The sequence below is a fragment of the Neomonachus schauinslandi genome, chromosome 9 (assembly GCF_002201575.2).
Source record: "Neomonachus schauinslandi chromosome 9, ASM220157v2, whole genome shotgun sequence".
In the NCBI taxonomy this organism is placed as follows: domain Eukaryota; kingdom Metazoa; phylum Chordata; class Mammalia; order Carnivora; family Phocidae; genus Neomonachus; species Neomonachus schauinslandi.
In genome coordinates, this window is record NC_058411.1 from 103,977,923 (window position 1) to 104,003,443 (window position 25,521).

The 25,521-nt window shown below is 41.8% G+C and overlaps 2 protein-coding genes across 4 annotated transcripts in view; one reads left to right on the plus strand and one right to left on the minus strand.

The window, feature by feature from the left end:
* Nucleotides 1-20,440, plus strand: part of HACD3 (3-hydroxyacyl-CoA dehydratase 3) — a 38,284-nt gene extending 17,844 nt beyond the window's left edge. Inside the window, exons 3-11 of the mRNA XM_021693767.2 lie at nt 1,022-1,095; nt 2,346-2,510; nt 4,189-4,240; nt 6,721-6,831; nt 11,694-11,821; nt 13,397-13,509; nt 14,883-14,989; nt 15,577-15,708; nt 18,809-20,440. Of these exons, the coding sequence (XP_021549442.1) occupies nt 1,022-1,095; nt 2,346-2,510; nt 4,189-4,240; nt 6,721-6,831; nt 11,694-11,821; nt 13,397-13,509; nt 14,883-14,989; nt 15,577-15,708; nt 18,809-18,885 (959 nt within the window). The 3' untranslated portion in view covers nt 18,886-20,440. The remainder of the gene's footprint in view (nt 1-1,021; nt 1,096-2,345; nt 2,511-4,188; nt 4,241-6,720; nt 6,832-11,693; nt 11,822-13,396; nt 13,510-14,882; nt 14,990-15,576; nt 15,709-18,808) is intronic.
* Nucleotides 20,441-20,901: 461 nt separating this feature from the next.
* The window catches only part of INTS14 (integrator complex subunit 14), a 31,749-nt gene continuing 27,129 nt past the window's right edge, over nt 20,902-25,521 (minus strand). For 2 of the 3 annotated variants that reach the window (XM_021693787.2, XM_021693785.1), the window contains exons 11-12: nt 23,500-23,565; nt 20,902-21,784 (exon numbers count right to left, since the gene is read on the minus strand). In XM_021693787.2, the coding sequence (XP_021549462.1) occupies nt 21,533-21,784; nt 23,500-23,565 (318 nt within the window). In that variant the 3' untranslated portion in view covers nt 20,902-21,532. Of the gene's footprint in view, nt 21,785-23,499; nt 23,566-25,521 lie in introns of those variants that run through there. The other variant, XM_021693786.2, reaches the window with a different exon arrangement.

The window sequence follows — 25,521 nt, forward strand, 5'->3', positions numbered from 1 at the left end:
TGGGATATTGATGAGTTTCTGCTTTACTGGAGATTCCATCTACCTCCATATGCTTGCATGAACATGCAGCCTGGCTTTTGTATCTGCTTTTCAAGATGAGAGCCGTTGTGGTAGCAGCTCAGATTTTTTGGGTGTTAATACATTTGAAAGGAAGTTAAGTGATGGAAGTATGCTTTGCCACTCGGAGATTATGGACTGCTCAACCTTAAGGAATTTATGGTCTTAGAGAACAATAGCCACCTGTAGCAAATATTAGGCAAATTATACCACATGTGGCCAGATGAGGAAAGAGAATCCCAGGAGGGAACCAAATGACGGGCAAGTCAGAGAGTTAGAGGGGAAGGGATGTGCAGCAGACCTTGGCACCTAGGCATGGCACCTGTTTGTTTTGGGCAAGGGAGCCATGTCAAGGCACAGGAATGGCGGAATGGTCAACCCAGGGACTTTCCTCCCAGGTCATTTTTCCTCTCTTGGGAACGAGCGGAGGAGATTATATTGCTCTTTTTCGTTCCATTCGGGATGTGTTAAAGGAGAAGTCAGCTTCTTCATTTTATGTCCCTGGTTGGGAGGTTCTAGATTCGGAGCTTTCTTTGAGACAGTCCAGCATTTCCATATACCCTGCAGCTTTCCTTAGCTGCAGTCAAGATAACGTACCTACCTGATATTTCTCTGCCCTGGATTCAGTGCCAAAGTAAATGTTGAAAGTTACATTTATAGCTCTGTGATACCTTTGGCTTTGCTTTCGGTATTCTTTTTCCTGCCTATTATTTGTACTTGGTTATTATCGAGGCCACATTGGAATATGAAGTAAATATTCTGGAACTGATCATCAGAAGGACATATGGAGATAAGCTTTTGTCCGGGATTCAGCTTATCTAGCTTGTCGAGTAGCTCTGCTCACAAGCCCCCACTGATTTGGGCAGGACCCATTACTGTTTGTATACTTCCCAAAGAACTGCACCAAGCTTTTGGATGGCCTTGCTCTGCCAGTTCACTTTAATCCACATTTCTTTCTTTGTAGCTCAGGGACATGGTGCCAAAGGAGACAACGTCTATGAATTTCACTTGGAGTTCTTAGACCTTGTGAAACCAGAGGTATGTCCTTTCTTTTCTCACTTCCCTTTCCATTTCAGGAAATAAATACGAGTAGTTTAGTGAAATAGGGGGGTAGGGGTTGTGAGGAAAAAAAAGATAAAAACCAAAGAATATAGTTCTTTTGTTGGGAACTGAGTCCCGATTTTAGCTGCAGAGGAGTGGGAAAGACAGAGAGCCTGAGGTGAATCTGGGCTCCGCCATTTACTAGCGGTGCAAACAAGTCTCTTCACTTCCGTGAGTGAGTTTCCTCATGTGTGAAATGAAGGGTTGGACTAAGAAATCCTTAGGGACCTTTCTAGCTCTGACACTGTCTGGTGTTAGGGAAGACAGAGCAGGATGGCACTGGCAGGGAGCAGAGTTACATAAGGTAGGTGAAGGCCACGCCACGCGCTTGCTTTCATGTGACTTGGCTACAGGGGCAGTAGAAATCAGAAAAGGTGGAGACTGCCAACCTTTAGAAAGAATGGGGAAATATCCTTGAAGTTTCCTTTCTCTCAGAACTTGAGGGAAGCTTTTCTGACAGGAAGAGAGAATCTAACAGAAGGTGTGTTTTGGGTTCTGGAATTACACTCTTATCTCCCGGGGCTTGAGCATATTGATCTCTCTGTGCAGGAGGGCTCAGTTGTTTTGGTTGGTTTAATAGTCAGCAGTGGTTTAAGGGGTAGAGAACCTGTCATGGGTCTTGCTTTAGAGGCAAAGGAAGAGACCGTGTAGAGGAAGAATGAACTGGAACAGCCTCTTGAGAATTTGAGTTTAGCTGGGAGGTTGTTCTAGGCTGACCCTTGTGATAGAGCTGTAACTGATCCAGTAAGTTCCAGCCTTGAATAGACCTTTCTAAAACAAGGGCTTGTTATCCAGGGACTGTTGACCATTCTAATTCAGTCATCTTCATGGGAAGGAGATTTGGAAGGTGAGGATGTACTGAGAGAGTGACTGGATGTCGTGCCATGCGTGGTAGAGATCTGGCAGGAGGTTCATCTAGAACCAGAACTATATGCCTTTCTTACCCCGATTTCCTCCTGTGTCCTTCACTGGACGATCAGAGAAAGACAGTGCCATTCTTACCAGTGCTTTGCTCTACCAGCCCTTGGTCTGGAGGTTCTCTTTGCATCACTCCTTGTAGGACCTGAGAAGGAAGGGGAATGACCATGCTGTGCGGCTTCCGTGCGGAGCCACACTGGCTTGGAGCAGGGGAAGGAGTCAGGGACGGGAAGGAGAGGGCGTTCTCACATTCTCACTTTCTCTTCTAGCCGGTTTACAAACTGACCCAGAGGCAGGTAAACATTACAGTACAGAAGAAGGTGAGTCAGTGGTGGGAGAGACTCACTAAGCAGGAGAAACGCCCACTGTTTTTGGCCCCTGACTTTGATCGCTGGCTGGACGAGTCTGATGCAGAAATGGAGCTCAGAGCCAAGGTTAGTAAGGACCGTAGGATCGAGACAAATCGTAAGGAACACAACTTATTTGGAAGTTATTTGGGCCACCTCAGATACCTATCTGGGTCTGATAAAATGAGGACAAAATTGCAAATTCAGTTAAAGACCTGGAAACATGTTTTTTGGTTTGTTTTTAAGATTTTATTTACTTATTTGATAGAGAGTGTGTGCGTGAGCGAGAGGGCACATGCAGGGGGAGGGGCAGAGGGAGATAGAGGGAGAAGCGGACTCCCCACTGAGCAGAGAGCCTGATGTGGGACTTGACCCCAGGACCCTGGGATCATGACCTGAGCTGAAGGCAGACGCTTAACCGTTAGAGCCACCCAGGAATCCCTGGAAACATGATTTTACAGAAGTACTGGTCATATGTTTTGTAGACTGTCCCTCAACTGGGGTTTGTTGGATGTTTTTCTCATGATTTAGAGAGGGTGATGGGATTTCGGGGAGGAGGACCACTGAGGTTTCATTCTTGCTGTGTCACATCAAGGGTATATATTGTCAGCATGGCTTATCACTGTTGATACTAATCTTGATCATCTGGCTGAGGCGTATTTATCCGGTTTCTCCATTGTAATGTTACTCCGCCCCCTTTCTTAACTGTGTACTTTTTGGACTGAAGTCACTATGTCTAGCTCATGCTTAAGGAGTGGGGAGTTACGCTTCCCATCCTTACTGCGGAGTATCTACGTACTTTATTTGGAATTCTTCTGTATGGGAGATTTGTCTGTTCTCTTCCATGTATTTATTCAGTCATTTATTTATATCCGTATGGACTGATGAATGTTTGTTTTATAGTTTGGTTTATAACCCAATACTATGTGATTTGTATGTTATTACTTTGTTGTTCATGTTGTCCCAGCTTTGGCCATCGGAAGCTCTTTCAGTTGGCTCTTGTGTCCTTTTGACAAAGCTCTGTCATTGTGGGGCTTTTTTTTTTTTTTTTTTTGGACATCCTTAATTTCTGGCATTATAAGCTGCTCCAGGCTTATCTTAAGTATTCCCTGCTCCAGCCCTAGAGTCAGCCATTCTTCAAGGAGCTCTGTTCTTTTTATTGGGGAATAGTAATGGAAACCAAGATCTGGGCTCTAGATATTGCTTCTAGATCCTCTCAGTGACACAATGAGGAACTATATGTGTGCAGACTAGCCCATTCATATACTACCCATACCTATAAATATTTCTGTCTGTAACCATCTGTATCTATGTTGACCTAATGTGAGTTCTTACTGATGTTGGAGACATGATTTTAGCTTCTGGAAAAACTATACTAAAAATCTACAAGTCTTAAAAAAAAAATAAAACAGCGATCTATTTCCTGCCCTAAAATTCTGTTTTGTTTCTATGACTGTGACACATCTTCTGGGGGTCTTTTCCAGCTCCAAGATTCTAAGACTCTCCACTTTGTAGTTTGGAAGCCAGCTGATTGGTTGAATTCTGTGAGCACAGGATGAGCATCCTGTGGTGCTGGTGCTACCCACTAAGGAGGAGTCAGGCTGAGGATGTCAGGCCCGAGCTAGGACGTTTGCTCCGGTGAAGCGTGAACACAGTTGGAGGAGGTGGCTTTGAGGGATTCAGATCACTTATTCAGCATGTGGACTTTTGCAAGCATCTGGGAATTCTAACCTGTGTTCTTGGAAAACTTCTGTCCAAATTCTAGGAAGAAGAACGCCTAAATAAACTAAGAATTGAAAGCCAAGGCTCCCCTGAAAGTAAGTTGCCCTGCTTCTTCTTCTTCTTTTTTTTTTTTAAAGATTTTATTTATTTATTCATGAGAGACAGAGAGAGAGAGAGAGAAGCAGAGGGAGAAGCAGGCTCCCAAGGAGCAGGGAGCCCGATGCGGGACTCGATCCCAGGACTCTGGGATCATGACCTGAGCCGAAGGCAGACGCTTAACCGTCTGAGCCACCCAGGCGCCCTGCCCTGCTGCTTCTGTGGTAGCTACCAGTTAACTGACGATAGAGATGGGGGTATGGAGGGGTGCGATGCTGTAGGAGAGCTAATGTGGTGTGTGTGAGGTGATGAGGACCCCTTCATGCGCAGGGCTTACTCTGTGCACACCCACATCAGAAGCCTTCCTTGTAATGTTTCCCTTCTGTTTGGAGCCTAACATCACCTGAGGGCACCAAAGCCGGTCTAGCAGAAGGGAAGAACCATAGTTTCCTGGATTGGCCGAATGTCAGTGGCCGCAGGCCCTGCCTAGACACGTGGAAACACCACGTCGGTCCAAGGCTACACTTCCTCCAGCCTGGTGTTTTTCTCCCAGATAAGCATGGCTCTCAACCTCAGAAACTCTATTCCTGTTTCTCTCCGTCCAACTGCTCAGAAGCAAGAAGTTCTGTGAGTGTATTGTGTTTTGGGTGACGCAGATGAGATGCAGCAGCCGTTCACTTCCTGCTGGGGGGAAGCATCGTAGCAGCCCTGGAGGGGTAGAGCCTGTGACTTCATCAGAGCACCTGCTCTCTCAGAGCATCCGTTCCAGGGGGCGGACCACGAAAGACTGTATAAAATGCAGGCGGAAAAGCAAAATAAAATCAAGGTTTCTCATGTGTCCATGTATTTTCAAGTTTTAGGGACACTTATGTGGCATGCCGTAAGTAAGGAAGGGGAAGTTTTAGAGTGGCTGTTTTCAAACTACGTCCCGTGGTCCCCAGGGGTTCCCAGGGATGCTTTGGAGGGACAGGCCAAGCAAGTGGGTCCACTTCAACCGGAGAAGTTCTGCTTGTGTTTTATGTGTTAGGTTCTGAACAAAGTTCGTTTTGAGGAGGAGGTTTCATTGCTTTAGAAAAAGATTTGAATAACCACTAATGTAGAGGAATACTCCTTTAGAAAAACAAAGAAGGGGAGAAGTTAGTGGAGGCAAAGAATAAAGATTTGAGATTAAGATTAATTTTGAGCTTGAAAATTATTTGAAATTTAAGTTAATTTTGGAGGGGGGTTTAGAGGGATAAACTTCAAAAACGTAAAAATTCTTATATATGGATTTTTAGGACATTAGATAATGCTTTTACTGTTTTATCTCAGTTCATGAAGTTTCCTAATGAAATAAGTTCTTGAGGATGGCGAAATCTAATACATTTTTGTGGTTTTGAAGAAAAAATTTTAGTTCAGTGTTGCGAAAAGTCTGACTCTTTTGACTCCTTAGGACTAGGTTGCTTTTGATTGACCACCCTGTTTAGCTTGATTATTTGAGCATCCGCCGAGGGTTACATGCAGAATATCTGTTGCCTTGGAATAAATATGGAGCAGCAAGATCTGAGCTCCATAGCTCTTCTCTTGAGAATTATCCTTTCCTTTGCCCCACTCCTTTGACTCAACCATGACTCTAAGCTCCTTACTCCTTCCTTAACTCTGTAATTGGCTGTGTCTTCACAAGCCTTAGGCTGCAGACAAAATTAACAATTCCTTATCCTCCTGCCTCTCACACTGTACTTTTCCTTCTTCAGTTGTGTCCTCATTCTGCCCATCTCTTCCAAAGTACAGGGCAGGCACCATGTCATCTCTGCAGACTTGCCTGCTTCCCACTTCCCCAGCCGAGTGTTGTTTTCTCACCTTGAGGGTTTCCCAAGATGCTACCTGTTACTCTCTCTTGTATTACGGCTTTCAGATTGTAAATTCTTTGAGGGTGACATCAAGTCTTGACATCTTGGAATCCCACTAGTGCCCCTCAGTACCTCGCACTTGTGGGTATTCAGTTGATCCTTGGTTAGATGCATATATGATCAAATATCAAAATTCTTTTTTTGTGTGTGTTTCTATTTCTTTGAGCTAGTTTGACCTACATGACCTTAAAAAATTGTGGGAAAGAAGAAACTGTAGATTATATGAAAATGACAAGAGTAGGAGTGGAGTGTAGCTTTATTTCCCTTCTTTAATGCCTCCTAAGATGGTCAGTCATTCTTTGCCAGAAGTAATTTTTCTCCTTGGATTTATTATATCTGTACACTTATCCCTCAAGGCTGTGAGGGGAAAGACTGCTAAAGAAATATCTTGGAGTGCATTGTCCATAACTTCACCTTACCCCTTTCTCTTTGGGCCTAGAAGCCCAGGCTGATGCAGATTTGGGCCAGATATCTGTTTGGGAACTCAGGGCACCCAATGGGAGAGAGGGGTTGAAGTCAACCAGGTCTGTCCCCCACCCCTCTGTTGCAGCTCTGCTTGTAACAGTTTCCTGTCTCGTTTTGCTTTTCAGCTCTTACAAGCTTGAAGAAAGGATACCTGTTCATGTATAATCTCGTGCAGTTCTTGGGATTCTCCTGGATCTTTGTCAACATGACTGTGCGGTTCTTTATTTTGGGAAAAGGCAAGCACAAAATTTCAACACTAACATTTCTTTCTTTCTTTCTTTTTTTTTTAAAGATTTTTTATTTATTTGACAGAGAGAGCAGGAGAGCACAAGCAGGGGGAGCAGCAGAGGGAGAGGGAAAAGCAGGTTCCCTGCTGAACAGAGAGCATGACGCAGGGCTCAATCCCAGGCCCCTGGGACCATGACCTGAGCCTAAGGCAGATGCTTAACCGACTGAGCCACCCAGGCGCCCCAACACTAATGTTCTTTTGTCAGTAGTTTGGCCTACTACCCACCAAAGGTGTCAGTAGTACCCTGCCTTTGGTATTAATAATAACCCCCCACGTTTGTGTAGCAGTCACGCCTTTCATTGTACGTCCATGTCTCTGAGTTCCCTGGGCCTTGTGAAACAAGCAGGCTGGAGAGTGTGTCCATTTAACAGGTGAGGAGACAGGCTTAGAACTGGTCCACGTTCACACGGCTGGCCAGAGGCCCACCGTGGGCTTGCATTCCTTTCTCTGCTCGCTACATGGAGTTCATTTGTAACCAGATAAACTTGCCTGGTACTTCCAGTGCCAGAGTTAATGCAGATCCAAAAGGGATCGCGCCCTTTGGGAGCCTAAGTAGATGGACTCAAATGGACTATTCCAAAACTGAATGAAAAGACTATCATAAAGATATTTGTTCTTGATAAATTAATTTGTGTGTTTTTTTAAATTAATTTGTATATTTAACAGAATTCTGGCAAAAAGTAAATGACAATGGAAAATTTTTGAGAATGTGTGCTGAAGTATTCTGAACATAATACATACATACATAACACATACATACTTGTATTATGAACAATAAATAGGTAATAAAATTTGGGGGAAGAAAGGGTAATGGGAAAGCACTTTCTCTGATATGAAAGAATGATATTTAAAGAATGATAATTAAATAATATAGCATTAGTATAAGAAGAGAATATCAATAGAGCAAATTAGGTGGTCCAGAAATAGCTCTTACATTATATATATTATATATAACATATATAATATACATAATATATAAATCTTTCTATCTCCCAATTATATATACGATATAAAAGGAATCATGAATCAGTGGAACGGGAAATATCCAATACTTTTTTATTGGATGGGAATTCTAACAATGTTTCCAGGGAAAATTGGTTAGGTTTGGGTGCATGAGGAAGGCAAGGAATCTCTTTTACTCTTTTCCTCACACTGTGTACAAAAATAAATTCCCCCAAAGGATTTAAGATCCTATATCAGAAATTTAAAACATAACAAGATACAAGTAAATGTTTATAAAAATCTCATGTGGAAGGTTCGGACTTTCTAAGCTTAAAAGAGAAGAAACCATAAAGAATAAGGTCAATATATTTGACCACATAAAGTATCTAAATTCCTGTGTATTTAAAAATATCCCAGCTAAGACAACACTCAAGATTAAAAGTATATTGAGGTTAGTAGCATGGGCATGGAGGGTTGGTGGAAAATTGCAACAAATACTAGCAGGGGTTGATTACACATAAAGAATTGGTTACAAATTGATCTAAAAACATAGAGACTCCATGGAATAGATAAATAAACAGAAGTCATGTGCAGGCAGTTCCTAAGAGGTAGTAAAACCAATTATATACAGAAAAAATGTTTAACTCAATAATGATAAAGAAAATAAAAATATGGTTTTTGTCTGTCAGTTTTGCAAAGTTAAAAAAAGATAGCTATTTCAAGAGGGCATATGCTAAAGTAGACACACCAGTGGCTACTGGGAGGGTGTATGAGCACAATAATTCTTGGAAAATCATTTGGCAAAGCTCATCAAGACACCTAACTGTTCATATTCTTGAACCTGGTTATTTAACTTCTGGAAATATGTTCTAAAGAAATCACTGAAACTACCAAAAAAGCTTTTTCAAAAGGTACACATTGTGGCATCATTTATATTAGTGACAAGTTAGAAGCTACCTAGATGCCCATCAACGAGGGCTTACTTTAGAATATTCGTTCAGTGGAATGTTGTGAAGCAAATATAAAGTATTTAAAGAGTTTATAGTAACATGGAGAAATACTTATGATAGGCTAAAAAAGTAAGATAAATTTGTTCTTCCAGTTTCATCACATCATATAAAATGGGGAAAAAACTGAGCCAATACATGCAAAAGATCGGAAGGAATGCATCATTTGAAAATGGTTTGGATGTGGATAATTTAAAAATTTGTCCTTATTTTGTACAAGAAATAGGAAAAATATAAGTATAATGGAAAATATAAGCTCTATTTTGAAAAAGGAAAAAATCCTATAGTCTATTTTATTTTTTAGTCCTAAATTTTCCCATCTGAGGTTTGTAGTAGGTGAATTGTCTTTAGCTCTAAAGTCATTTCAAAGAAGTGCATGCTGTTTGTCCAGCCTTCTTAACACCTTAGAATTCTGCAAAGCACAGCAGCAGGCTAGTAAAGAACTTTCCAAATGCCTAGTAGTCTTAGAGTCTCATGTGACCAAAGGTCTACAGATGAGTTACTTGAAAAAAGAAGGCAAGTCTCAGACCTGGGTTTTTCTTACTGTGGATTGATCACAAGTCCCATGGAATGAATAGGGACACACAAGTACCTAATCATTTAATTTAACATCGTTGGATTCTCCGTGTTCCTGTGCAAGCCTGCAAGCCATTAGGTGATCTAGTCCAAAAGCTCCTAAGTTATCTGGGTCATGTGTTTAAGCTGCTTGGATTTGTCATTTCTATTTTGGCTCTCAACCTCTTACTAACCATCTTCTGGAATGGAGCTGCTGGCTTAATTCTTCCCTTATCAGGCGTCAGAAACAGGGTAAGGACCTGGTGCCCAGCACCCAGTTTGCCCTTTGCAATTTTCTCCTTTTGAATGAAGGGTGTTGGTAAATGGCAAATCCCCACCTGTGCTTGGTTTTTCATGTAAACATGTACTTGCTAAACTTCTTATGCTAAGGAAACACTAGCAAACTCTTGGGCTTATGGAGAAATTCTTGTTTGAGCTTACCTAGCTCTCTATTAAGGAATACTCTTTTTAAAAAATAAAATTAAAAATTTTTTTCTAATTATAAAAACACGTTAATCACAGAAAAATCAGAAAATAAAGACTTAAAACAAAAGACTCTACTGTAATCCCATCTATGAGAGCAACAGATCCTTGGCACCTTGGTGTATGTATATCCTTCCAATCGACTAGACTTCCTTAGGAACAACGGACAATTACTGATAAGGAATTGTGAGATTAATGGCAAATTGTTTTTAAGGATTTTCTTTTTTTTTTTTAAGATTTTATTTATTTATTAGAGAGAGAGAATGAGAGAGAGAGAGAGAGCATGAGAGGGGGGAGGGTCAGAGGGAGAAGCAGACTCCCCGCCAAGCAGGGAGCCCGACATGGGACTTGATCCCGGGGTCCTGGGATCGAGCCTCGCATCGGGCTCCCTGCTCAGTCGGGAGCCTGTTTCTCCCTCTCCCACTCCCCCTGCTTGTGTTCCCTCTCTAGCTGTCTGTCTCTCTCTGTCAAATAAATAAAATCTTAAAAAAAAAAAATATATATATATATATATATAGCCGTACATTGGGGCACCTGGGTGGCTCCGTCGGTTAAGCATCTGCCTTTGGCTTGGGTCATGATCCCAGGACTCTGGGATCGAGCCTGATGTTGGGCTACGTGCTCAGCCGGGAGCCTATCTCTCCCTCTCCTCCCTGCTCATGTTCACTCTTGCTATCTCTGTCTCTTACAAATAAATAAAATCTGTAAAAAAAAAATAAAAATTAAAAAAAAATATAGCTGTACATTTCCTTTTAGTTTTTCTCCTATAGTTAAACATTGTAATCCTACTGTGTACACCATTTTCTGTCTTGTTTTAAAAACAAAATTAAAAGAATTTTAATGTTACTAAAATTCTTTGTAACTGTCATATTAGAAATCAGATTTCTATGCCTGAATTGAAACAAGGATGTAAAATCAGAGCAAAGCCACAAGATCTAATTTTTGTTCACCATGTGCCAAATCTTAAGTCACAGCTTTGTGTTTTCCAAATGGGAGGTCCTCATTTTTCAAAGATTTATCCAGGAGAAACACCACCTTAAAGTGAATCCCCTTAAAACGGACACCAGAATTTCATTGTAAGTGGTGACAAAAAGATTTGGTTGGGATTTTGTCTTGAAAAGGGAGATTTAAAGTTATGAGAATAAGTTTTTTTAACTTATATGTAGCAAAATTTAAATTGTAAATGTAAGTTTGCATTAATTCTTCTGAGAAAAGAATTAGTCCAATTTTGAACTAAATTACTGGTGGAATTTTTCTGGCAAAATTACATAATAGTACTATATACCATTCTTCATTTCACATTTGACTTTGTAGCAGGATTGTAAAGTGGATTATTTCTGCAAAAATATTAGAGGGTTTCTTTAAGTTTTTATTGCAAGGGCCTCTTATTCGACTGATGTTTATTTTTTATTTTTTTTAAAGATTTTTATTTATTTGAGAGAGAGCGCGAGCATAAGTAGGGGGAGCAGCAGAGGCAGAGGGAGAAGCAGGCTGCCCGCTGAGCAAGAAGCCCGCTGCGGGACTCGATCCCAGGACCCTGGGATCATGGCCTGAGCTGAAGGCAGATGCTTAACCGACTGAGCCACCCAGGCGTCCCTTTACTTTGCCTTTTAAAATGAGGACATACATAACCAGTAGAGTTTCCTATTCAAGACCTCACAGGCCTGTTCCCCTCCAGCTTAGTTTGGATAGTAAATTTGAATCTGGGTGGCTGATTATACTTTTCCTTAAATTCCTTTCATGCAAGTAGGTACATAGTTTGAGAAATAATTCTCTTGGAATTTGCCGTTCGATTTACCCTTAATGTGTATTTGTCCCATAGAGTCCTTCCATGACACATTCCACACCCTGGCCGACATGATGTATTTCTGCCAGATGCTGTCAGTTGTGGAAACCATCAACGCGGCAATTGGTGTCACTAAGTCACCAGTGACGCCTTCTCTTATCCAGGTACTGAACAGTTGACCTCAGATCTCAGTAGTTAGTAGGTACGCCACAATTTGCTGGGAAGTCACAATGAGTAAGAATCTCTCTTTGCACGGGAATAGCATCATTTTCTCTGAAAAAGGAAAACTTGAAGCCCAGGGATATTTTCCAAAGTAGACTTTTGCCATTTCAGGTCTGGTTGGTTTGTGTATAGTATCTTCATGAAATCACAAAGTTATAAAAAGGGCTTTAAAACCGGGGAAACTTGATTCTCAAGCAGGAGCAGAAAAACTTACCCACTATCTTCTTATGTAAAGATGTGCTTGGTCTCCTCCCAACGTGGGTAGGTGAAGGTGATGCAATCCTAGGAGCTCTTTTCACTTCGGACTTCCTTCCATATATGAAGGGGGACTCTTTTGACTGGTGTGGGGATACCCCCCTCCCTTGATACATCTATATTGTTTCCTAATATTTGAAAGATTGCTATCAGGAACAGTCATCAAAGTCTTTTAACTTCCTTGCCCTATTTTCTAACTGTGTGATTATATACTATTAACCCCCCCCCCCCCCCCAGACTCAGGGGGCAACAGGTGATTGCTGCTTGGTCTCTTCTGGAGTTCTGTTTTGATAGTTCTACCCTTTTCTGGTATACCAGCCCTGGCATTCTGATAGTATCAATTGTATGGTAAAGAGTGTTAATATAATAGCCTTGTTACTCCTGGGTTTTCTGTTCTTGGAGAGAGGCTGTTTTGTTCAGTCTAAAAAATAAGTGGATAGTGAGGGGCCCACTAATGTGGAATAATACTTTTTGTATGTCAAGGACTAGTGCAGATAAGCATGAGACTAGAATTTCTAGGGTATGATGGAAGGGAGGGGTTCAGTATTCTCACATTGCTCGGCTCCAGGGAGTGCCATTCATGGAGAATGCAGCGTGAGCGGAGCCTCCTGGAGTCGGGCATGCGACTGCAGTTCGGAAGCATAACAAGGAGTAAGAAACAAGTCACAGAATAAAAATAAGTTGTATTTCAGAAAGTTTAAAAACAGGCAAAGTGCAACAGTATACTATTTAGAAATAGGTACATAAGCAGGAAGCCTATAAAGAGAAGCAATGGAATGGTTAACACAAGATAGTTGTGTTAATGGTCTGGTTCTTAACTTGGGTTATGCAGACACAAATGTTCATTCGGCAGTACTCTTCACGCTGTGTTTGAATGTGTGTGTTTTTGAAAATACACTATTCGTGATGATCTATTTACACACATATATACAGTCTATTCAGAAAGACTGGTTTGGGTAACCTTAACTTGTTCCAAAACTGGAACAGAGGTTTAAACTTGCTGAGCTCAGCCTTTTTTTTTTTTTTTTAAGATTTTATTATTTTTTAATTTTTTAAAGTAACCTCTACCCACAATGTGGGGCTTGAACTCATGACCCCGACATCAAGACTCGCAGGCTCCACTGACTGAGGCAGCCAGGTGCCCCTCAGTCTTTTTCTGTTTACCCTGAATTTAGTGGGGCTAGGTTTCAGGTAACACATTTATATAGTTTTTGTAGAATATATTTTTAAACTTTTCCCTCTCTTTTGGGTTCTTTTAATAGCTTTGTGGAAGAAATTTCATTTTGTTTATCATCTTTGGCACCATGGAAGAAATGCAAAACAAAGCTGTGGTTTTCTTTGTGTTTTATTCGTGGAGCGCAATTGAAATTTTCAGGTGGGTAGAAATGCCAGCATGGTGGTTTGAACGCTTCTCCTTTCTCTGGAGCAGCTCTCTTCTGGAGGGAGTTTTACTCAAAGTCTCATTTGGTTTGAGATTAAGGTTCCCTGTGTGGAGAGCTCTAGCTGCATCTGTGTGCTCTGCAAAGGTGAGGCATGTTTTTTTAAAGCAGTCATTGGATCATAGTATCAGCCTGGGCACTGGGGAGCAGAGGGAGTCGAGAGGTGCAGAGAAGTGAAAAGACCCATCTTACCCTTCAGGATTTTGCTGTCTTGTCGGAAAGAGGACTCATCTGCATGGAAAAATTTTGAAAGGAGAAGAAACATGGGATTGAAGGAGTAGTCAGGCTAGATGGAACTTGTGAAGACCAACCTTATAGAAGGAATGATAGAAATAAATCTTCTACAAGATCACTCAAGTTTGAATCAACCTCTTATCTGATTCTGCCATTCTCAGTTGTCAGTAGAAGAAATATCTTAAAAAAAAAAGATCCAATTAAAGTAGAGGTACTCTTCTCTACCAGGCCTAACATATTCCATTTCTTTTTTGGTCAGGTGGAGCAGTGGTTTTGCAGATTGACTCCTCAGCTCTAGGTCTGGGGATATTTTGGCAAAGTTAATGGCTGAAAGGGAGAAGAGACAGTAGCAGTCCTAGGTTGTGTCTCAACTGTGGTCTGAATCCCATAGTATACTAATACAAAGGTGAAAGAGATTATAAGTACTTAATGTTAACTCTGGGAAGAAAAAATTCTTTTTTGTGTTACCTCTTTATTTAAATAGAGTATATCTGATTTTAGATTAGGGGTCTTTTGTATACTTTAATTTTGGAATTTGTTTTGTTTTTGAGAGAGAGGGAGAGAGAGCAGGGGAAGTGCACAGAGAGAGAATCTTAAGCAGGCTCCGTGCCCAGCATGGAGCCCAACGCAGGGCTTGATCTCATGACCCTGAGATCATGACCTGAGCTGAAATCAAGAGTCAGACACTTAACTGAGCCACCCAGGCACCCTGTTTACTTTGATAACATTCACTTATCTGGAGATAAATTGTCAAGGTGTCTGTCATCCTTACCTACTTAGAACATAGATCAGAACTAGTAATAAAGGCAAAAAGCTTTTGAGCATTCATTCCATAAACTGAACTATTCCAAAGAGGGTTCCTATAGGACCTAAACTTAGTCTACCATCAAAGAGAGTTCACATCCGTTGAAAATTGGGGGAAGAATGTGATGGGAGTTTGTGGGTAGATAGCCCAGGATTATCATTCTGTTCTGAAGAAGCCATGTGTGGCCAATTGTGAAATTCTAATGATGTTCTAGGGCTGCATTCAGGACCTAAAGTGGCTTTTCACATCCGAATTCCTTATTTCCAATAGGTACCCCTTCTACATGCTTTCCTGCATTGACATGGATTGGAAGGTGCTCACATGGCTTCGTTACACTGTGTGGATTCCCTTTTATCCTCTGGGATGTTTGGCAGAAGGTACTTTCAAGAACACTAGGTTTTATAAGCTTAGTTCCAAAGGATAGCTAAGCTGATAGGCCATGGCTTTCTTCCTTCCTCTGCCAGCCTTAGTCTGATACACAGGTGTTAGACTTTTTAAGACTTTCTTTCTAGTGGCTTCCTTCCGTAATACTCCTGGTACCCAGACTATTCCAGGGAAGTAGCTCATTTTTGTGAGGTTTGGAAGCTGTGCGTTCATGTGTTGCATGCTTCCTATTTATATGGTATTTAGAATTTTTCCAAAGCAGGTTCATATTAATGACTTCATTTAATTATGACAGACACCTAGTGAGTGAGTCAGGTAGGGAGTTTTCTCTCCATTTTATAGAGAACTAAAGCTCAGTGCTGTCAAGATGAATGTTCCTCATTCATCTTGTTGTCAGCTTGGAGGCTCATCGCTTATGAAAACAAGGGGGAGAACTAGAATAGGCATGAGCCCTCTGTACGAAGGGGAAGGAACCATTTTCTGCACACCCAGAAGTGACACTGGGGGGGGGTAGAAGCTTCTCTCACTGGTTGGCACTGTATTTCATATGCTTCTGACAGGTTCTTGTTTCTGCTTTTAGCTGTCTCAGTGATCCAGTCCATTCCAGTATTCAACGAAACAGGAAGATTCAGTTTCACGTTGCCATATCCAGTGAAAATCAAAGTTAGATTTTCCTTTTTTCTTCAAATTTATCTTATAATATTATTTTTAGGTAAGTATTGGCTCTGTAATAGACTTTTTCCTGTCACTTCTTAGAGGGTAGAGTTAAATGATTCAAAGCTTTCAAAGCCTTTATTAGGATTTTTATTTCCAGAAGAGTAGTATAGAGTTAGAGAAACATTATTTTATACAACAGGCCCATGAGGAGAAAATGCTATGTATTTCTTCCAAATCACCAGTGGTTGAGTTGTCTTCTTGGTATGCTCTTGGGTCACTAGGAATTCACCATATTTCATGTTTAAAACAATATAGAAGAAGCTCTTTTAAAGTAGAATAAGAAGCACATTTTAATTTTACTCATTTCATTGATACATTCCTTATCCAAAGTTTACAGAGGTGGTAATACCACTGACAGCAAGGAAGGAAGAAGGCAGTCAAGGCCTCTGAGCAGCCAAGAGATGTCATAAAGCTTCTACCTAATAACAGGAAAGCCCCCCCGCCCCACTACTGTAAAACCAGCTTCTATATTAATTTATATAAAAATCACAAATCTTTGCCTTAATTCATAAAAACTAAGAACTAGAAGAAGTAAACCTAATTATTGCAAATAAAGCCTCCCTAATCATAAGGACTGTTTAGATAAAGTTCTAATGCATTTTTTAAAAAAGATTTATTTGGCAGAGAGAGAGAGTGAGCAAGCACAAGCAGGGGGAGCAGCAGAGGGAGAGGGAGAAGCAGGCTTGCCCGCTGAGCAGAGAGTCTGATGTGGGGCTCGGTCCCAGGCCCCTGGGATCATGACCTGAGCCGAAGGCAGATGCTTCACCAACTGAGCCACCCAGGCATCCTTAGTTCTAATGCATTTTAATATAATTTATATATTTCTCTCTGTTTTAGTTCACAATGATCTTCAGGTAGCCCTAAATAAGTATGGCTGGCTGGTCTTCTAGCAACAGGATATGACAGCAGATAGTGTATTAGGAGCTTAAGACAACAAATGTTTATTACCTCACATGGCTTCTGAGGGTCAGAAAGCAGCCTAGCTGGGTGGCTCAGAGTCCCTCCTGAGGTTTCAGTCAGGCTGTCAGCCCGGTGGGGGCTGCAGTTTCTGCAGTCTTGACTGAGGCTGGAGGATCTGCTCCAAGCTCATGTAACTGTGAACAGGAGGCTTCAGTTTCTTGCCACAGTACTTTTCCATGTGGCTGCTCAGGACACAGCTTCCCTCAGAGCAAGTGGTGTGAGAGCCAGAAGCCACACTGCTTTTTTGCGTTTAAAAAAAATGTATCTACAGGGACGTCTGGGTGGCTCCGTCGGTTAAGTGTCTGCCTTTGGCTCAGGTCATGATCCTGGGGTCCTGCGATCGAGCCCCAGGTTGGGCTCCTTGCTCAGCAGGGAGCCTGCTTCTCCCTCTGCCTGGAGCACCCCCTGCATATGCTCTTCCTCTCTCTGACAAATAAATAACATCTTTTAAAAAAGTATCTATTTTTTATAGAAATATATTTGACATGTAACATTGTGTACATTTAACGTATACACCATGTTGATTTGACTCATTTATATATTGTAATGAGTACCATTGTAGATACGACTCACACCTTTATCATGTCCCCACTGCCTTTTATCACCTAATCTCAGAAGTGACATACCATCACTTTTGCTGTATTGTTGGTTACACAGACCAACCTGATACAGTATGGGAGGGGATACACAAGGGTATGAGATACCAGGAGGTAGGATCATTGGGGGCCATCTGGGAGGCTAGCTACCCCAGTGAGAGGAAGACCACAAAAAGTAAATGCAAGAAGCCAGAAAGCTCAGTTCATGTAGCACTGGGGGACAAGAGCCCTGCACCCTTAGGAGCCACTCAGGGTAGCAGTGCATGGCAGAAGCACAGTTAAATATTACACATCATGGGCATAGATCATTTGCCAAAGGTTTTTTGGGGTATTTTTTGGTCAAAGGTTTTATCCAATTTCTCCTTCTTTCCTATTTCAGAAAGGCTATAATTTCTTTCAGATAGCTTTCTAACCAAAATATGTTAAAATGTTTGGCCCTTGAAGGGAATATGCTTCAATTTGGAAAATGCACTCATTAAGAACTCAGTAAGAGTTCTTTACCTCTGTTACTGGATAAAGTGTTACTGCACTAGTGTTACTGCAACCAGGCTCCATGAGGTGTGCATACTGAATGTGTTAAAGAGGAATAAGTATTGGAAAGACCCTTACTAGACAAGTTAGAAGGGCAGAAGTATTTTAATGTGCATTAACTCTACTGGCTTTTCCTTGTGTTATGTTGTTGTACACTCTAATTTACAAAGTTTTATACTCATATTTAGTTTGCCTATAATGTAGTTGTTCTAATTCTTTAGAATGAAATCTTAAATTTGTGTAATTTAGAAGCAGTACTACACCCAGTTACATTTGCATATAGATCAAAGTGCTTTTGTAAACATGCATTCTCTCAATGAAAATAGGTGTTTTTAACCTTGTACAATGAGGAAACTGAGGTGAGGCAAAGCCACAGAACTAGTTAGTGGTCAAGTAGGATTGAACGTTTTTTCTGACGCTGAAAATCCTGCATTTTCTAATTTACTTCCTAGAAAAGTGTTTCATACCTTTTAGACTATTGCTTAATACATGTTACTGTGTAGCCTTGAATTAAAAATTGGGTTGTTTTTATACTTCAGATTTATAGATTTCATTTTATGTAAATCTTCCCTTGAAAGAACAAAGGAAAACTGAACTCTAATTAATGAAATGTTTAGGGGTGAAGTATACTGATGTCTGCAGCTTACAGTGAAATGCATCAAAAATGAGATGGGAATGAGCAGGTGACAAAGTGAATATAATAAAAAGTTAAAGTTTAGATCTTAAGTGTTGGTTCACTGTACAGTATTTTACTCTTTTTGTATGTTTGAAAATTTTCACATTAGAATATGGGAGAAAATCAAACAGTAAACCCACCGGGAAAAAAGCAAGTGGTGTCTTGTGCATCGATGAGAACTTGGTCAGAGTTGTGATTCCCCAGCGCCCTGCAGGAAGCAGAGTGCCGTGGGCGAGGATAAGCAGCCAGCTAGAGACTGTCCCTGCCCCAAGAGCTTCTGGTTAGGAACAAAGACAAAGATTGCCTTTTCTCATTGCCTTTTTCTTTTTCAGGGTTGTACGTAAATTTCCGTCACCTTTATAAACAGCGCAGGCGGCGCTATGGACAAAAAAAGAAAAAGGTCCACTAAAAAGATTTAGATGACATCTTGCCAGTTTGAGCCTAATCTATAATTCTTACAGTTTTACCTTCTTGTACTGATGTAAAAGTTTTTTTAAAGTTAAATGATTAAATTCTCAGGCTATATTCCCTTTCCCCCCAGTAACATTCCTGAATTTACAGAATTATCTTAGCGTAGTACTTGCATGACATGGATTCCTGATATCTGATGACAGGTTTGTTCTCGTGTGTTCCATTAACAACAGCAAGAGACTCAGCCCTACCCCCACGCACTCCTTGTCCAGTTGCTCTCACACGGGCCAGAGGTCCTGCTTCAGTGCCCTAACCGTACCAGGTACCGGCCATTCTTACAGTTGGCACTGTTTATTTCAGCTGTTGCTCGGGGAAAAAAAAAAGCACCGTTGCCTCTGCAGGAGGCTGTGAAAGTGATTTAGGCAGGACCTTACACCTTCTGTACCCAAGGCGTTGTTTGTTAAGTGGGGCGGCATTGATAAAACATTTCTGAGTCTGAGTGGGGCTAGAGAACACCTAGTACCGCTGAGCGTCTTTTGGCTTCTACCACCACCTGTCACAACGGTCCTTACCTGTGTGCACACTGAGGACGCACAGAATGACCTGGGAGAAACCAGTCAGAACCTTGGAACACCATGGTCACTTACTTCATTTCTAGCTAAATCAGAACGACCTTCAACACTAAAGAAAGATGAAACATTAGTTTAGAAAACCGTGAGATTTTAAGAGTTTCAACCCCAGATGGCTACAGGTGTCAGAAGGGTCAAACCGGCAGTGAGACAGCTGCTGGAGTGTGGCCTGCGGCAACCACAAGCGGATGGAACACGCCTGCAGACCAGGCCTAGGCTGTGCACATACATCAAACGGCTCTCTTCCTCTGCGCTGGCCGAGTCCATTTCCTTGTAAACCTGTCAGTGACTGGCGGAACTGACCTCAGAAACGCCTGCCTTTGTTCTCCTGTTGTTTCACTGGTCTGCTCTCGGAGAGGGAAAACAGAACTTTGGCGGGAGAAGCTTAATAAAAGCTTCCTGGCGGGAAACCCACCCACAGAGGAACTGAGAAAAATGTAGACATTGTGAAGTTTGGCTATTGTCAAAAATATTGTTTCCTCTAAAACATTCCAAGTTAAGCCAGTAAAATATGTGTTAGAAGTAATGCTTGTATAAAAGAATTTAAGAGCATGGTAGTTCTGTTCTGCCATTCCTGTTGTTCTTGGGGGAGAGGAGACACCATCAGCTACGCTGTTTCTCTGAGCCCGATAGAGAAATTTGGTTTGACTTAAAACATCGGATTAGCATAGGCTGGCTGATTTTTTTTTTTTTTTTTTACAAGTTCATTGCACTGAAGGGTATCTTGCATGTCTGTAACTTCTGTCAACACTTGTTTGTGTTAACTTCTGATGTTCTTTCACCTGACTTTGTTTATTTGGACAGATGAGCTTTGCAGTATATGCTGCATCTTTGTGGCAGATTCCTGTATTCTTAGTGATTGCTATCAACTATTGCTGAGAAAGCAAAACATTGTGTATTTCTATTAAACATTTACAATCAAAATCCTAACAACTTGTGTTCAAAGATCATTTAGTCTGATAAGTTTTCAAGTTGTTAATGATAAAGTCCTTTGTTCAGAAAAAATATATAGCATGGTAAAATGTTAAATTCCGCATGTGAAAATGGTTGCTTGGGGGTGAAGCCTGCGGGAGGGATAACCTCAGGAAGTCCACAGAGCAATCTGAAAAGCATTGATGACAGAAAGCTCAGAGAAGTTATCTGACTGGCCTAATGTCATGAGGAACTGGTACCGTAACTGACTACAGTGATCAGTCAGAAACCACTTGGGTGGAACCTGGCTTAGGCAGAGACCTAACCAGTGTCAGAAACAAGGAAGTTTGCATGGAACCCAAGGACCGCTCAGGATTTATGAATCTGTGTCACTTAGGAAGTTGATTACATTCAGGTGATAGGACAGACTGAAAGGCAAAGACCCATTAGTTTCCCAGTGAATCTATTTTATAGAAAATCAAGTATTTTATTTTCATTAAAAAAAAAACAAAACTTGAAGTGGGAATCATTTTATACATTTATGGTTGCTGTTTAAAAGTCTGTATCTCAAGACATACTAAAAGCACCAAAGGGTTACCATCAAGTTTTTGCCCAAGTTCTAAGGACAGTTCTGAAACTTAATGGTATTGGGCTTGTATTTAGCAAATCCCAGACAGTTTGGGCTGCTCATTCCAAGGACGGAAGCTGGAAAATGTCCTTACAGTTGGGAGAGGAGAGGAGAGAAGGTGCCTTTCAGGAAGCCAGAGAACCCTTGCTGATTGGGTTTCCTGAGGAAGTGGGGAGAGCTCTGTGCTCATCAGTCCTTTAAGATTCTCAGAAGATGTGCCCACCGTGGGAGGAACAATGGTGTTTTGGGCTTAAAGACTCAGCCCCAGAAAGCTAAGGTCAAAGCCCAAGCAGCCGACCAGCCTTCAGAACCCTCCTCAGATTCTAGCAGAGTACTGAAACCAGCAAGTGGTGCTTCTGAGGCAGCCTCAGGAAGGTCTTCGGGGGGCTCTTGCAGAGGTGAATAAATTGGAAAGTTTTTACCCTAAATCATTTTCACCTGAAATGAAAAAAGCAGGAAGGCTCCCAAAGTCCGCTTCACATTCTTTCAGTGCTGCTGCCGGAGAAGTCTGTGTGCAAAGGCGTGATGTTGTGCTCGTAGCCGGCATACTCGGAGCCGCCGGTGCCGGCCAGCTTGAGCTGCTGCGCGGCGTGCGTCAGCTGGAAGGCGGCGTCCGGGTGCGCTGTGTCGGGCAGCAGCGTGCACTCCCTTTCCAGCATGTCGGCCACCCCTTTGAGCAGGTCCAGGAAACCAAATGCTAGGGCAGCCTTTCGTAAACGGTTTAGCTCCTGAAACAAGATTAAAAAAAAAAAACAAAACAACCCACCAATGTTCCTGAAATGCATTTTCCTTGTCACATACTTTCTAAGTCTTCAACTTAAACTACGTTTTTCTTGATCCCCAAACTTAAGTGAGCATTTTCACAGGAGAACAAGTGCTTGTACAGAGACACCAGTAACAAGAGGGTGTGATGACATGAGAGTTCCTCTACAGGTGATCAGAAAGCTGGCTGACCGAAACACAGGTGGTCACCACCACAGCCGATGAGAGCTTACACCAAACACGGTGAGACGCTTCGCACACATTTCATTCACTCCTAACTCTCAGGAGGATGACTTTTCCCATTACTCAGGCATGGAAAAGGCTAGTCCCAAACCTCAGAGGGCTCTGAACCCTCCGGTGCCTTCTCTCTGGCTGGGCCTCAGACCGAACAACAGTGAACATGTTTGGAGGCTCTGGAGGATTCAAGAAGTCTGACCTGAAAGACTGCCATGAAAAGAAGGATCGGGTAGTAGATGGAAGCGGAGAAATACAAAGAGCCCCATCATCAACCACTTAACGGTGCAATCTAGGCCAGTTGTGTAGCCTCTCTGGGTCTCAGTGGTCTCATTTATAAAGCAAGGATGACCTCTTGTTTGCCCACTGCAGGGGCTGACGCAGGTGCCTGGCAGAGGCCCTTCCACAGCCCATATGTGGGATTCCATAAAGCCAGAAAAGAGAAGTGGGTTTTCTGACCACCTCTCTCCTATCATCTGTTAACAAGTGAAAAGTTCAGAAGAAGGCCAAAGTACAAGTGTGCCTTCTTCAGTAGACAGGTGACGACTGTAGGGGAGAAAGGGATTACAGCCAGGAGTGGTCATCAAGGGCCTGTGTGAACTATGGGCTTCATGGGGAGGGAGGGCATGGCTGGCTGAGCAGCTCTCTGGACTCTGATTAAGATTGCTCTTGCTTGATTTCACCAGCCTGCCACATAATTAGGTTTGAAGACAACAGTGACATAAAGGTAATGAGATAACACCCAGACAAAGTGGCACGTATGTTCTCCAGAAGAGATGCTAGCCTGGGGTAGGCTGTGTGCACCACCAAATACTAGTAGCTGGGCTACAGCTCACAACACGGCATGCCTCACACCGCCGCTTAATTTCAGCCAAACACCAGATGGAAAGGGAAGAAACAAGGTGTTTACTTAAACGCACCCCCAACTCCATCCACTAGTTATAACTTTATTCCCTCCACCAATAGTTCTGGATTGGCTAGGGAGGATTCCGGAGGGCCCTCCTTTTGCAATTCGTAAAAGTACAATTTTAGTAGTCATTCCTGGAAGCAGCTTCTCTGGTAGAGTAAGAATGTTTTGGGAAATCATCATCCCGGGAAGTCCCCCTGGTTGTCTGGGGTTAGACTGGATACGCCTACGAGAGTGGTGAGGAGAGTTGAGGGCTTTGACCCATAGGTTCTTTTGACTCCTTCCCTCAGCCATTCACAGCAGCACCAAGACAGAGGAGCCTTGTGCACAGAACCAGGCCACTTAAGCACTTCTGATTCTTGGATTTTAGGGCAGCAGTGGACCTATCATTGCTATTGACTTTAACAATGAAAACACTGAGGCACAAGCCAAACATTTCTAATTCCTGTCCATGTTCATACTCTTCACTATTGTGAATGATTTATTTTTGGCACACATCCCAGGGCCCACTCTCTTCCACTATAATTCTGATAGTCTCACCTTATAGAAGGTCTGTGTTTTTTCAGGTAATTTCCTTGCATTTCTTAAAATCTTCTGTACATCTGTCTATCAAGGGTAAAAAGATTTCAGCATTAGGATTCTGTGGTAAAAGGGGAAAGAATACAAAAGGATGGCTCTAAATGTTTAGAGAAATGAAAATGGGAACAGAGGTGCAGGGTCAAGATGAGCTTCCCTTCTGAGTTAATGTCACTGTTCTGTTCAACATTAGTAAAGCACCTCCCTCCTTTAAAATGTTTGATGATAATAAATCCCTTAGTGACAGAAGTGAACTCGTCTCACAAAAATACACCCAATAAACCCATACATCTATAGCCAGCTGCTCTCTGGCCAGGGAGCCAAGACCATTCAATGGGGGAAGGAATAGTCTCTTGAACAAATGGTGCCAGGACAACTGGATATCCTCATGCAAAGGAATGAAGCTGGACTCTTACTTCACACCATATACAAAAAAACCCCAAAAAACAAAAAACAAAAAAACTTAAAATGGTTCAGAGACCTAAATGCAAGAGCTAAAACTACAAAACTCTTAGAAGAAAACACGCGTAAATCTTCATGACCTTGGATTGGTAATGATTTCTTAGTTATGACAACAGCATAGCAACAAAAGAAAAAAAATTTTGACAAATGTTCTTAGCACCATTATTCACAATAGCCAAAAGGTGGAAACAATCCAAATGTTCATCAACTGAATGAATGGGTAAAGAGAGGTGGCCATCAAAAGGAATAAAGTACTGATCTTTGTTACAAAATGGCCGAACGCTGAAAACATAATGCTAAGTGAAGGAAGCCAAACACAAAAAAAGTCATACATTATATGATGCTATTTATATGAAATATCTAAAATAGGGCAAATCCACAGAGTCAAAAAGCAGATTAGTGGTTGCCAAGGACTAGGGGAAGTCAGGAATGTAGCGTGACTTGCTTAATGGGTATAGGGTTTCCTCTTGGGGTGATGAAAATGTTCTAGAACTACACAGTGATGATGGTTGTATAACATTATGATCATACTAAATGCCACTGGATTTTCAGTATACTTTAAAGTCGATGAAATGGTAAGTTTTATTTTATGTTTTTCACAATAAAAAAAATACACCCAGACCAAAACAAAATTTAAAAAATAATTTAAGAAAAATTCAGCTTTCCTTCTGACAGGGAAGTACTGGGGTCAGGGATGGCAGGAGAGAACCTTATTTTCCAACAAAGCCCCTACCCCCTTAGCCATGGCAGGATGTGTCCAGTCTCTGTGGAAAGAAGAAACTGTGCCATCAACAGAAGCTATTTCCCTTGTCAGCTGGCCTAACCTCCCCTTCTCATCTGGCTTAGGTTGGACTCATTAGAGGAACAAAGAAAAAAAGATGGTGCTCAGGGTGCCTGGGTGGCTCAGTTGGTTAAGCGACTGCCTTCGGCTCGGGTCATGATCCTGGAGTCCCGGGATCGAGTCCCGCATCGGGCTACCTGCTCAGCGGGGAGTCTGCTTCTCCCTCTCCCGCTCCCCCCTCTTGTGCTCTTTCTCTCTCTCACTCTCTCTCTCAAATAAATAAATAAAATCTTAAAAAAAAAAAAAAAGATGGTGCTCAAATGAGAAAAAAGGCTAAAAAAGTGATTTTTAAAAATAGGCAGAAATGACCATACGTCAGTAGAAGGAGAAACATCACTGAGTACCTTGCCTGAAAACAGCATACCTTGAGAATAGTGTAATCTTAGCTTCACATAAAAGTAGTGTTTTGGTGGAATTAAGGTGTAATGCCATTGCTTGGGTTCTACTGTGGGGACAGAAGAAATAACCCCATGAAGATTTTTACATCCTTCTCAAAAAACTGCTGTCAAAGATAAAACCCATTATGTCAATGCCTCACCATGTCAAAAATTTTACACTGAAATTCAATGCCAGGAGAATATGTCTCTCTAGAACTGACATGCTTCCTTCTGTCAGACAAGAAAAACCATATAACCCTACATGTTGCTTTTCTGACCTTGGTAGCAGGAAGCTTGGAGCCAAAT